Consider the following 13,730-nt stretch of genomic DNA (forward strand, 5'->3'; position numbering starts at 1 on the left):
TCCACTCCGGTCTTTTATCATTGCCTGAAGAATCTATGTCTGTATCTAACTGAGCAGATGTTGAAGGCTGGGGAGTATCTAAAAAAATGGAGGGTAGTGTATAAGAAGATAATTATTACTAGGAAGAGAAAATATGAATTTTAGACGTTAAATTTGATAAACATAAGTATTCCACTTAGTTTCTAACACGAGTTAGTATATTGAAACTTTTTACAACACTGTTTTTTTCTAATAACATTTTAGAAAATAAACTATGTATAAAAAATGGAATTGCCAAACCTCCTACGTACCTAACTGACGTATATACTTCATCTTTTTCTTTTTAGGGCGGTCTTCTTCAGAACTGCTTGAAGATATCTCGCCGACCAAATATGTCGGATCCAAATCAGAATCTGAGATATTTGAAAACTCGTCACTCATGTCGAGGTCTCTATAAATCTCTATTTATTCTGCTGCAGCCTCCACTGCTTGTTGCATCTCAGTATCAGAAATAATTCTTTTCTTTGCCGCCATTGCTCCTCCAAATTATAGCCCACAAAAAACATGTTTTTACACCGATTTTTATAGAAAGAATCACTGAAGAAAGCAACAAACATAAAATGCACGTAATATTTACGCTTCTAGTGAAAACCGTCTCGAAATCTGCTGCCATCTCTCCAGGCGAATCAACATTGACCTTGTACGTGTCCAGATAAGGTACACATGGCACACGACATCAAAAAATAAAACCTGTACAATCAGGTGCCATGTGTACCATATTTGGACACAGCTTTTTTAAACTAAAAAAAGCAAAAATTACATAAATTTTTACACATGCGTTCCTTTTGATGCACACAGACACTGTTTTTAATAAAAAAGATACGTGGCCTGTAGGACCCGGTAATTTTTTTTCTAATTGGGACTGGCAGTTAACGTGTTAATAGTTCCAGGCATCTGATTTCATTAATATTATCACAGGTAATTGAAATTTCCATCATTTTCAGACATTTTTTATTTGAGTTTCGTATTGCAACTTCTTAACTTCAAGATTTTCAAGACTTTCCAGGAATAAATCTAAATAAAAAAAGTACTGCTTACTCAATATTTCCGGTTGAAGCCAGTTTTTTACACAATAGCTACGTTTACAACGCGTGTACCAAATATTTAATACTTGGATCAAATGACGTGATGTAAACTATTTTTAAAATTTGATTCCCGAATTTGATGCTTCCCAAACGGGGTAAATTAAATTAATTTTTTATGGTGTAAACACCCAGGACCTATTTCGAAGTACCAAAATGACAATTTTGACATTTAAGTTAACTTAGAAGGTTTTTATTTTTGTACACAAATATAAAGTAGAAGAGAAAGAAAAGCCTTAAAAAATTATTAGTTTATTTTTATTATTTTTAAACAACAATAACACTTTTAAGGATTTAGAGGTTATATCCTATAATTCTTCGTCTAAACTGATTAACTGCATTCAACTGACATTTTGATTCTAGAGATAATCGTGCACTAATTAATTTAACCCTCATAATCAATCCTTGTAAACAGGGCTGTACTAAATAAAAATAGTCTATCATTTGATCCATGGACCTCGTAAACGTAGCTAATAAGTCATTTTCTACTGCTGCCAAAATAATGGAAGTAATTTTTTATTTCTTCTAGATAGTTAAAGTTAGTTTTAATTTTTTTGAAATGCATTTGAAGCCAGTTTCTCATTCTGCCAGGTAGTCGAAGTCAGATATATTTTTTTTAATTGTCAAAATAGCTTTTAAATTTTTACTGGCCGTTAAATCTAGTTTTTCATTCAACATTTTTTCAGAATGAACCCCTAGTTCTTTTTTCTTTTAGACCTCGGAAAATGCTCGATTCCAGATTTGTACGATCTTCTGGATGGTCTAACTGATTTTATGAGAAACAAATAATCGTTATTAAGCACGAACTCCTAGTTATTTTTCATCACAATGATATCATCTAATAAAATGAGTCCGAACCAAATTTAGCCATCAAGCATATGACATCTCATTATATATAAACACAATGTTTTCACTATAACTCGTCATCGAAACAAATTTTGTCCCCCCCCCAACCTCGATTCGTCAACGCACGTGAACAACACCACATCGTTTTCCCCCCATTTTGTAGAAACAGAAATCAAACTTCCCGAGAGAGAGCGAGAAGAATTTACCAAACAGGTAGTCCGTCGCGGTACCCATTGAATAACCTCGACCAAAAGTCACCTTCGTGGTTTCGAAAAGTATTAAACATCTTGTGATGATTTGTGATAGTCGTGGTGATCTGTTTCTGGAATAGTTGTGAATTTTTGAGAATAATCTCGTGGTTCCGTTCCGAATTAGATGCGTGCGGTGCATTTATAGTACCAGTTGTTATTATTGAAAGGGAAATCGATCGGTTGTTTCACGGTAAGGTACTCGGTTTGTTTATCTTCTCCGTCTCTTTGGGCTTTAGCATTGAAAACGGTGACGTCATTAAAAGATGTTTATTTCATGCACCTTGATTGGTGTCTAGTTTAATTGCGTTGCACTTCAAACTATAATTGAGTCATTATATTTATTTTAATTAGTATTTACGTGGGAGAAGAATTATTAGATTGTTGTGGTGTTGGTTCACTTAGGAGTGATTTGAAGGCACAACAGTAAGTTAATTGGAAAATCAACCCTTTAGATATCTGGATAATTTATTCTTATATATATTATTCTGGAAACTATTAATCTTTCCTACTATAACTCTTCCTAGTCCTACTTGCTGGGATTTAGTTGGCTCATTTGATCATGTTTTGGCTGTACGTTAGTTCAAACAGAAACTTTTCTTCAAACGATCTTCAAGGTGAGCACTCACTTCAAAGTCTAAAATTTCAAAAACAAGTGGGAATATACTAAATAAAATATTTAAGTATCTTTAAAGATTAAAATAGTCCAAGCTCAAAGGTCCGAAATATCGGACATATTATGCAGTGTTGATCAAAAACAAAGTGAGCCTTTAAGGTGACCACTCACTTCAAAATTTAAAATCTCATAAACTAGATAGGGTATTATTGTCATTTAACAAGTAGAATAAAATTGAGAAAAACATTCCGAAGAAATAGTGTTAAAGAATTAAAATAGTCCAAGCTCAAGTTTCAGAAATATCATACTTTTTACGCCATGATGACAAAAAACAAAGTGTACCTTTAAGGTAACCACTAACTTCATAGTCCAAAATCTTAACAACTAGTAGGAATATTCTCATTTAAAAAATAAATTAATATTAATAATATTCTTTAGAAATAGTGCTTAAAGATTAAAATAGTCCAAGCTTAAAGGTCCGAAATATCGGACATTTTATGCAGTGGTGATCAAAAACAAAGTGCGCCTCTAAGGTGACCACTCAGTTCAAAGTTTAAAATCTCATAAACTAGTTAGAATATTATTTTCATTTAATGAGTAGAATAAAATTGAGAAAAATATTCCAAGGAAATAGTTCTAAAGAATTAAAATAGTCGAAGCTCAAGTTTCAGAAATATTATGCTTTTTATGCCGTGGTCACAAAAAACAAAGTGTGGCTTTAAGGTAACCACTAACTTCATAGTCCAAAATCTTGACAACTAGTGGGAATATTCTCATTTAAAAAATAAATTAATATTAATAATATTCCTTAGAAATACTGCTTAAAAATTAAAATAGTCCAAGCTCAAAGCTCATAAATATCGGACATTTTATGCAGTATTGATCAAAAACAAAGTGCGCCTTTAAAGTGACCACTTACTTCAAAATTTAAAATCTCATAAACTAGTTTCAGAATATTATTTTCATTTAAGAAGTAGAATAAAAATGAGAAAAATATTCCGAAGAAATACTGTTAAAGGATTAAAATAGTCCAAGCTCAAGTTTCAGAAATATTATACTTTTTATGCCGTGGTGACAAAAGACAAAGTGTGCCTTTAAGGTAACCACTAACTTCATAGTACAAACTCTTGACAACTAGTAGGAATATTCTTATTTAAAAAATAAAATATTATTGATTAAAATATTCTTTATAAATAGAGTTTAAAGATTAAAATAGTCCAAACTCAAGTTTCAGAACTATCGAACCTTTAAACCAGTGGTGTCCACAAAGTTTGCCTTTAAAGTTGGCCACTAATTTCATAGCTCAAAATCTCGAAAATTAGTGAGAATATTCTCATGTAAAAAATAGAATAAAATTGAGAAAAATATTTTACAGAAATAGTGTTTAAACACTAAAATATTCCAATCGCAAGTTTAAAAACTACTGAACCTTTTAGGCAGTTATATCCAAAAAAACATGTGCCTCTTCAAGGTGACCACTAACTTTAAAGTCAAAAATCTTGAAAACTATTAAGAATATTCTTATTTAGAAAATTGTATATTATCGTGAAGAATATTTCTTAGAAAAAGTATTTAAAGATTAAAATATTTTGAGCTCAAGTTTTAAGACTATCACACCTTTTATGCAGTGGTGACCAAAAACAAAGTGTGTCTTTAAGATAACCACTAACTCCATAGTCTCAACTAATGAAAATATTCTCATTTAAAAAATAGAATATTATTGACCAAAATATTCTTTAGAAATAGTGTTTAAAGATTAAAGTAGTTCAAACGGAAACTCCAGAAATATCAGACTTCAAAAACAATATTTTTCTTTAAGGTGACCACTCCCTTCAAAATTTTGAAAACTAGTGAAAATATTCTCATTCAAAAAAAAAAGAATATTATTGAGTAAAATGTTACTTAAAAATAATATTCAGAGACTAAATTAGTCCAAGCTCATGTTTCAGAAATATTGGATCTTTTAGGCAGTGGTGCCAAAAACAGAAAGGGCGTTTAAAGTGATCACTCAATTGAAAGTCCAGAATCTCGAAAACTAGTGGGAATTTTCTCATTTTAGAAATAGAATATTATTGAGTAAAATGTTTCTTAAAATTAATATTTAGAGACTAAATTAGTGCCAGCTCATGTTTCAGAAATATTGCACCTTTTAAGCAGTGGTGCCGAAAAACAAAGTGTGCTTTTAATGTGATTACTCACTTCAAAATCCAATATCTCAATAACTAATAGGATTATTTTCCTGAAATAAAAACCATTCAATTTAAAAATGCATTCTATATAACCCTGGTTAATTTAAACTGATTTAAGCAAGAATTTCAGAAATTTTTGAGTTTCTATGCACTGCTATCCAAAAACAGAGTTTGATCTTCAAAGAGACGGTTGTCTTCGAATACAATTATCTAAATAACTATTGGGAATATTTTTAAAAAACAAAAATCATGGGATTAACAAACCTTATCTCCAACAGTTCAAATAGATCTTTCAGAAATATCTCCTCTTTTTTATATGGTGGGGCCTAAGGAGACAATTCTGATTTTAAATTTAACAGAAGTTATAATTAAATTTTTCGTCAGCAAATGAAAAAAATGGAAGGAAAAATCTCGCATAGCGGTTTGTTAGCCCGAAGTCCGGAAGGTCACGCGGCCCGAGGAATGCAGATAAAAGGCAACGAAGACGTGTGGGTGGAGATCCAAGCGAACACGTTCAGAAATTGGGTCAACGAACACCTACCAAAAGAGCTACGGATCGTCGACTTATCTGAGGTAATTTGCCGCTTTTCTACCACCATTAGATGTATGAATCCATTTTACAGGACTTACGCACTGGGGTGAGACTATGTGCTTTAGTAGAAGCTTTACAAAAGAGACCCTTAAAACCAACGTGGAACAGAAAGCCCGTTAATCAGCACCATTACTTGGAAAACGTTACTACAGCCTTAAACGCCATAGAGAAGGACGGTGTGAAACTTGTAAATATTGGTAAGACCTTCGATTTGCAAGTTATAAATAACCGAAAATGAATCTTTGATAATTGAGAGAGACCTTCCGGTTCATATAAGGCATTTATGAATTTTAATAAGTACGTAGGTACGCTACAGTATTTTCCTTTGATGCATATTTAATTATAATTTGACCAGATTGCATAAACATTTGTTGAGCAAATAATATACAAATTCCTGTTTAAGGCATTTCATGCCGTGACATAAAAACTAAATTTAGTACCTATAGTTGTTTTAACATTAGCGTTCCATTATATGCGAATAAACCGAGGTCGTGTGTGAATGATGCCGTCGATTTTACTTGAAATACCTATAAATTATGTAGTTGAGATGATTATCTCTTGTGGGTATTCAATGGGTTTATACACGTTTCTTTTTTAATTTTTTACACTTATATGTCCTTCGTTTAATAAAGGTGTCCAGGGACCAATTTTGTTTTTCAAGCTCATCATTCACTTCAAAGTTCGAAATTTGAAAAACCTTAAGGAATATCATCACTAAATAAGAGGCATAATATTGAAGAATCTATTTGTTATAACTATTATGAGACAGCAAAAGTGCCCAAAATATTGGACTTTTTATGCTATGGAGTCCGAAAATGATGTTTGAGTTTCAAGGTGATCACTAAATTCAATGTGCAATATCTAAAACACCAAGAGGGATAGTATCATGAAACAAGAAGCATACTATTCACGACAGTATTTGTCACAGCTATTATTTGAGGTTTGAACTCATCTAAGCAAAAGTGCTTAAAATATTGGACTTGGTATTCAGTGATGTCCAAAAACAATGTTTGATCTTCAAGGGGTCCACTAAATTCGATGTGCAATATCTAAAAATCAATCAGAAATATTCTCTTGAAACAAGAAGGACAATATTTATTTAAGTATTTATTACAAAGAATATTTCGAGGTAAAAACTGTACAAGTAAAAATTTTAAAAATATCGGATTTTTATGCCAAGTCTGCTGAGTTCAAAATGAAGTTTTGATATTTAAGGTGTTCATTGAATTCAAGGTCTAAAATCTAAAGAACTAGTAGGAATATTCTTGTGTAGTAAAAAGGATAATATTAAAAAAATATTCTGTAAGATTTAAATATGTCCAATTAAAATTTTTTTAAATATCAAAGTTTTCATGCAGTGGAATCCAAGAACAATGTTTAATCCTTAAGGTAACAATTGACTTTAAAGTCTAAGATCTAAAGAACCAGTAAGAATATTCTTGTGTAATAAAAAGGATAATAGAAACGTATCATCCATTTTTCTCTAAGAGACCAAACGAAAACAAACACAAAGGTAAGGACACAAAGTCACGGTCTCATCCAATCTATATAATTTATTAAAAAAGCTTAAAAGCTACACGTGTTTCGCTCTGTGTAGGTCTAGGCCTGATGATGCTCCGACAGGAGCGAAACACGTGTAGCTTTTAAGCTTTTTTAATAAATTATATAGATTGGATGAGACCGTGACTTTGTGTCCTTACCTTTGTTTTTGAAAAAGGATAATATTTAAATAAATATATACTTTGCAAATATTCTATAAGGTTTAAACATGTCCAATTAAAAGTTTTAGAAATATCAAAGTTTTTATGCAGTGGAATCCAAGAACAATGTTTAATCCTTAAGGTAACAACTGAATTCAAAGTATAAAATTTAAAGAACTAGTAGGAATATTCTTGTGTAATAAATAGTATAATATTTAAAAATATATATTCTTAGCAAATATTCCGTAAAACCAATAAAAATTCTTAAAATATTAAAGTATTTATGTAGTGGAATCCAAAAATAGTGTTTAGGGTAATAACTGACTTCAAAGTCGAAAATCTAAAGATTGAATAGGAATATTCTCGTGTAATAAAAACATAAAATTTAAAAAAAACATTCTTTGCAAATATTCGTGTTGGCTCAAAACTAGTGTTTAATCCTCAAGACAATGACTGACTTTAAAGTCTAAAATCTCAAGAACTAATAAGAGTATTCTTATGATAGAAAAAGCATTATATGAAGAAATGTATTCTCTACAAATGCTATTATTGGTCTAGCTCACCCAAGAAGAAACTTTAGAGCTATCAGACTTTTCTATAGTCATGTTCAAGCACATTTAATTGTTAAAATAATTGTAGTGGTGGTAGCATGTACGGAATGACATTTTATTTTATTAGGCACTAGGGTCTTGTTTTGTCCAAGCATCTCAAGTTTTTTTCAGGGAGTATAAAGTTCAGTTTTCAATGCCCTGGATATACTTGTTTATTTCTTATAGGCACTTAGTTGAATGTTCATTTTTTAACTGGCTAGTCATTTCTCATTTCTTTTAGGGAATTGATTTCAAGTTTTCCAGTGAGTATTCATTGTTTAACTCTCTGGAAGAAATTCCTTCATTTCATCAGGGACGTTAATTTCTTTCATGCAGTTGAACGAATTTCTGAAATTTTCAGGTCAACCTAAAAATAATTTCTAGTCTAGGAGTATTTTTCCAGGCACTTGAACTCATTTATAGGATTTGCAGAGAGTTGAAAGTTAATTTTTTAACTGGCTAGTTATTCCTACGTTTTTATGAAAATATTCTAATTTTCCATTGAGTATTCATTGTCTTTGGAAGACATTCTTTCATATTTTCAGGGAGTTGAACGTTCATTCTTCAACTACCTAGACGTAATCTATTGTTTTTTCCAAGCAGTTGAACTCATTTCTGAAATTTTCAATTATTGAACTGCCTGAAATAATTTCTGATACCTTGCAGACAGTTGAAGTCATTCCTAGTTTTTCCAGGGAGTGTCAAGTTAATTATCAACAACCTAGAGGTATTTCTTCTAGACACTTGAGGTTCTTTATAGGATTTGCAGAGAGTTGAATGTTCATTTTTTAACTGGCTGGTCATTCCTCATTTCTTACAGGGAATTGAATTCAAGTGTTCCAGCGAGTATTCATTGTTTAACTCTCTGGAAGAAATTCCTTCATTTTATCAGGGACGTTAATTGTTCAACTGCCTTAACGTAATTCATAATGCCTTTCAGGCAATTGAATGCATTTCTAAAATTTTCAAGTACTAAAACTGCCTGGAAATAATTTCTTATGCCTTTTAGGCAGTTAGAGTTATTTCTTGTTTTTCCAGAAAGTGTCAAGTTAATTATCAACAGCCTAGGAGTATTTCTAGGAATTGCAGAGAGTTGCAATTTTATTTTCAACTCGCTGGTCATTTCTCTTTTTTTATAGGGGATTAAATTCAATCTCAGTTTTCACTTGATTTTAAACTGTCTGGAAGAAATTTCTTAATTTTCACAGGGAATTAAAAATTCATTGCTCAACTGCCTGGCCGTAACTCATTATTTCTTTCATGCAGTTGAACGAATTTCTGAAATTTTCAGGTCAACCTAAAAATTTTTTTTTCATATTTTTCAGACAATTGAATAATTTATTGTTCATCTGAAAGTGTCAAATTAATTATCAACAGTCTAGGAGTATTTTTTCAGGCACTTGAAGTCATTTCTAGGATTTGCAGAGAGTTAGTTATTCCTACGTTCTTATGATAATCTTCTAATTTTCCATTGAGTATTCATTGTCTTTGGAAGACATTATTTCATATTTTGTTGAACGTTTATTGTTCAAGTGCCTAGACGTAATCTATTGTTTCTTCCAGGCAGTTGAACTCATTTCTGAAATTTTCAAATATTCAACTGCCTAGAAATAATTTCTAATGCCTTTAAAACAGTTCAAGTCATTCCTAGTTTTTCCAGGGAGTGTCAAGTTAATTATCAACAACCTAGAAGTATTTCTTCTAGGCACTTGAGGTTCTTTTTAGGATTTGCAGAGAGTTGAAAGTTAATTTTCCAATTGGCTCGTCTTTCCTCATTTATAAGGAATTTACCTGAATTCCAGGTTTCCAATGTGTATTCATTGTTTAACTGCCTGGAAGAAATTCCATTTCTGAAATTTTTGGATATTCTACTGCCTGGAAATTCTCACGTTAAGCCTATAATTAAAAACTCCTAGACTACGTGACCAAATGAATCAAGTCACGTAGAGCAATAATAGACTTATAGATTTAAAAAAAAGAAGAAACCAGAAGAAAAAAGAAGAAAACATTATGAGTATTTTCTTGATGAAGTTCTTAATTCCAGGAAACCTAGACATAGTAAATGGGAACCTAAAACTAATCCTGGGCCTAATATGGTCCCTAATCGTCCGCTACCAAATCGGTCGTTCCAAATTCCCACCCAGAAAACTAATGTTGTCGTGGCTCCAGGCAGTACTGCCCGAATGTAAAGTGAGCAATCTTACCACAGACTGGAACTCCGGAGTGCTACTATCCGCCTTGATTGACTATTGTAAACCAGGGCTCTTTTCCCATTGGCGCAGACTAGGTGAGCGACTTTTCCACTACTAAACTAGTGAGTTACTAAACCTGATTATCCAGATAAGGCCAACGGAATCGAAAACTGTCGAAATGCCATGGACGTGGCCCAAAAAGATCTTGGAATCCCCGCAGTTTTGGAGCCAGAGTATTTGGCATCTCCATGGCTGGATGAGTTATCGGGCATGACTTATTTGTCATATTTCATGAAACCTGGATCGCCCGGCTTTCAGGCTACTTTAAAATGGGTTAACTCCCGACTCGATAGGCCAGTACAGAATTTTACCGTAAGCAACAATTTTTTTTACTATAATTCTTATAAATGCTCATTGAATTAATTGCAGAGCGAATGGAACGACGGCAGGGTGATAAGTGAGATAATAAGGTCTTTAGGTGGTTCCGCAGCTGCTCCGGAGAAACTACGCACCGATCCACTGTTTTGGGAACAAAACCATAATCAAGCCATTGAAGCTGGAAAGAAACTAGGTAGGCTAAAGAGTCTTGATCAACAAATGTTTTTAAATAAAAAAAATATATTTAGGTGTGCAACCGGTGTTATCGGCAAAAGATATGGCGGATAAAAACGTGGAACATTTGGGGGTGATGGCGTACGCTGCTCATTTCCAATGGATCCCAGAGCGACCCCCTTTGCATGACCTCATTAACGTTTCCCTTAACTCGACCTCGGGAAGAGTAGGAGAGACTGTAAGTAAAAAAATGACTCATTTAAATTGTTTTTAATGGAACCCGATACCATTCAAGGTACCGTAGATAATACCATGACTGCCGTCATTGTTTTTTTAACCATAAAGCTTATTAGAATTCATGTTTCGTACTTCCTTAGGTATCGCGAGCTTATTTTAAATGTTATTTATTGTTGGCTTTGAACGTGACATATTAACTTGTGTGTTGATATTTTGGGTGAGTTAAGAGAATTTTTCTTGTTTGGCTTTTTGTAAGAATAACACACGGCCCACCGGCAAACATTTCACCTGGAGAGGTTTAACTGAGCAAAATTCCAGGCTATTACCTATTATTGCATTCTATCTTCTTTTTTTCTAATTTTATATAGTTACCATACATTATTTTAAGTTTAAAATATTTAACAGCTAATTTAGAATAATTTACCTATTTCGGTATGTCACACGCGTTTCTTGGTAAATTATTAATATTCTAACTCGACCTATGTTGCACATCTTCACTCTCTTAATCCAACGCTTCTTCCATGAATTCTTACTTTTTTATAAATTGTTATTAATATTTATTACGACTAGTAATTCTTTCCTTGATTAGTTGAACTTGTTTAATATTGCATAACCAGGCCCAAAACATTTGGTCCTTCGAGTCGGATTCTGCAAAGGTATAACTGATTTGGGGTGATTAATAATCAGAAAAAACAACATGTCATAAATCTATGGAATTATTGCCTTATCACTATTTTTAGGAATTTTTCGAGTAATTTTATTCCAGATTGTCCACGTTGTTGTAATTATAAAATCGGACATTTCTATTTTTTCATCTATAAATGAACTGCCTGGAAGTTAAATTAAATTATTCAATTAATATTCATCACTTTATTAGAGGCTCAATTGCCTACTATTAGTAACCAAAAAATCTATATATAACTCAACTGCCTGGAATTATGATTGTATGAAATCTGAATATATTCTAGGGAGTTCAGCCAATATAAACTTTGGTTGAGCTAATTGATTTCCATGTTTTTATTAATAGATATGTTTCTATTCCAGGCATTTTAACCATATATTTATTCAATATAGTTCAATTTTTAATTAATTATTCTACTTAAGTAGTTAAACATTTGAGACATTGTTAGACGGTTCAGCTATCGGTTTCTTTTTATCATTTTCATTTATGATCCATTGTTTAATTGAAATATTTTAGATCGCCCTTGATAAGCCTTTGATTTATTTTATGTCTGAAGCTGTTGAGCATCTTTTAAATAGTTGATATATGAATTTTTAATCAATAAATTATAATTTTTTAGCATTTTTTAAAATTTATGCTATATTTTATATTTTTTCCACATTTTTGTTTTGGTTTTAGTAAATTATATTACGTTAAAAAAATGTCAAATCTACTTTTGCATTCCTTAATTTGCTCATTATCTTTGAATGATTTTTTGAAGTTGTTGGTTTAGCCCGAGCGCGTATGCCTTAAATTAAGAAAAATAAAAGATCAAATTCCATCATTTTTCCTATTATTATAACTAAAATGTCTGGTAGTAGAACATTTTTTTTTCCCGCTTTTTTAATATAAAAGAGAACGTACATGAACCCAAAATTGCGATATTTTACACATACTCCTGGACTAACAATTTGCAAGACCAGTTGTCAAATTTAATTTGAGAAGAATAATGGACAAGGCAATGGATTAGAACGAGAGAAAAACATTAATAGGCAGGAATTATTAGTCCAAGTGCCAAAATATCGAATACAAACATTGTGCACATACTCCTGGACTAAAACAACACAAGACCAGCTGTCAAACTTAATTTGAGAAGGATGATGGATAAGGCAATGCATTAGAGCGAGAGTAAAATATTGAGAGGCAAGAATTATTAGTCCAAGTGCCAATATATCGAATACAAATATTGTGCACATACTCCTGGACTAAAACTAGACAAGACCAGTTTTCGAACTTAATAAGAGAAGAATGATGGACAAGACATTGAATTAAATCGAGAGCAAAATATTGAGGGGCAAGAATTATTAGTCCAAGTGCCAACATATCGAATACAAATAGTGTGCACATACCCCTCGACTAAAACCACATAAAACCAGCTGTCAAATTTAATTTGAGAAGGGTGATGGACAAGGCAATGCATTAGAGCGAGAGTAAAACATTGAGAGGCAAGAATTATAAGTTCAAGTGCCAATATATCGAATACAAATATTGTGCACATACTCCTGGACTAAAACTACACAAGACCAGTTGTCGAACTCAATTAGAGAAGAATGATGGACAAGGCAATGCATTAGAGCGAGGGTAAAACATTAAGAGGCAAGAATTATTAGTCCAAGTGCCAACATATCGAATACAAATAGTGTGCACATACCCCTCGACTAAAACCACATAAAACCAGCTGTCAAATTTAATTTGAGAAGGGTGATGGACAAGGCAATGCATTAGAGCGAGAGGAAGACATTGAGGGGCAAGAATTATTAGTCCAAGTGCCAATATATCAAATACAAAGAGTGTGCACAAACTCCTGAACTAAAACTACATAAGACCAGTTGTCGAACTTAATTAGAGAAGGATGATGGACAAGGCAATGCATTAGAGCGAGGGTAAAACATTAAGAGGCAAGAATTATTAGTCCAAGTGCCAATATATCGAATACAAACATTGTGCACATACTCCTGGACTAAAACCACATAAGACCAGCTGTCAAACTTAATTAGAGAAAGATGATGGACAAGGCAAAGCATTAGAGCGAGAGTAAAACGTTAAGAGGCATGAATTATTAGTCCAAGTGTCAATATATCGAATACAAACATTGTGCACATACTCCTGGGCTAAAACCACATTAG

At 32.3% G+C, this 13,730-nt stretch overlaps 1 protein-coding gene across 3 annotated transcripts in view; it reads left to right on the forward strand.

The window, feature by feature from the left end:
- The first annotated feature begins 2,135 nt into the window (after positions 1-2,135).
- Positions 2,136-13,730, forward strand: part of LOC126743531 (filamin-C) — a 43,648-nt gene continuing 32,053 nt past the window's right edge. The window contains exons 1-7 of one of the 3 annotated variants that reach the window (XM_050450657.1): positions 2,136-2,408; positions 5,405-5,593; positions 5,644-5,809; positions 9,947-10,189; positions 10,243-10,466; positions 10,524-10,665; positions 10,721-10,884. In XM_050450657.1, coding sequence (XP_050306614.1) covers positions 5,408-5,593; positions 5,644-5,809; positions 9,947-10,189; positions 10,243-10,466; positions 10,524-10,665; positions 10,721-10,884 — 1,125 coding nt within the window. In that variant the 5' untranslated portion in view covers positions 2,136-2,408; positions 5,405-5,407. The remainder of the gene's footprint in view (positions 2,409-5,404; positions 5,594-5,643; positions 5,810-9,946; positions 10,190-10,242; positions 10,467-10,523; positions 10,666-10,720; positions 10,885-13,730) is intronic. The other 2 variants (XM_050450654.1, XM_050450655.1) reach the window with 2 other exon arrangements.

This window comes from Anthonomus grandis, chromosome 13 (genome assembly GCF_022605725.1).
Source record: "Anthonomus grandis grandis chromosome 13, icAntGran1.3, whole genome shotgun sequence".
NCBI classification, from domain to species: Eukaryota; Metazoa; Arthropoda; class Insecta; order Coleoptera; family Curculionidae; genus Anthonomus; species Anthonomus grandis.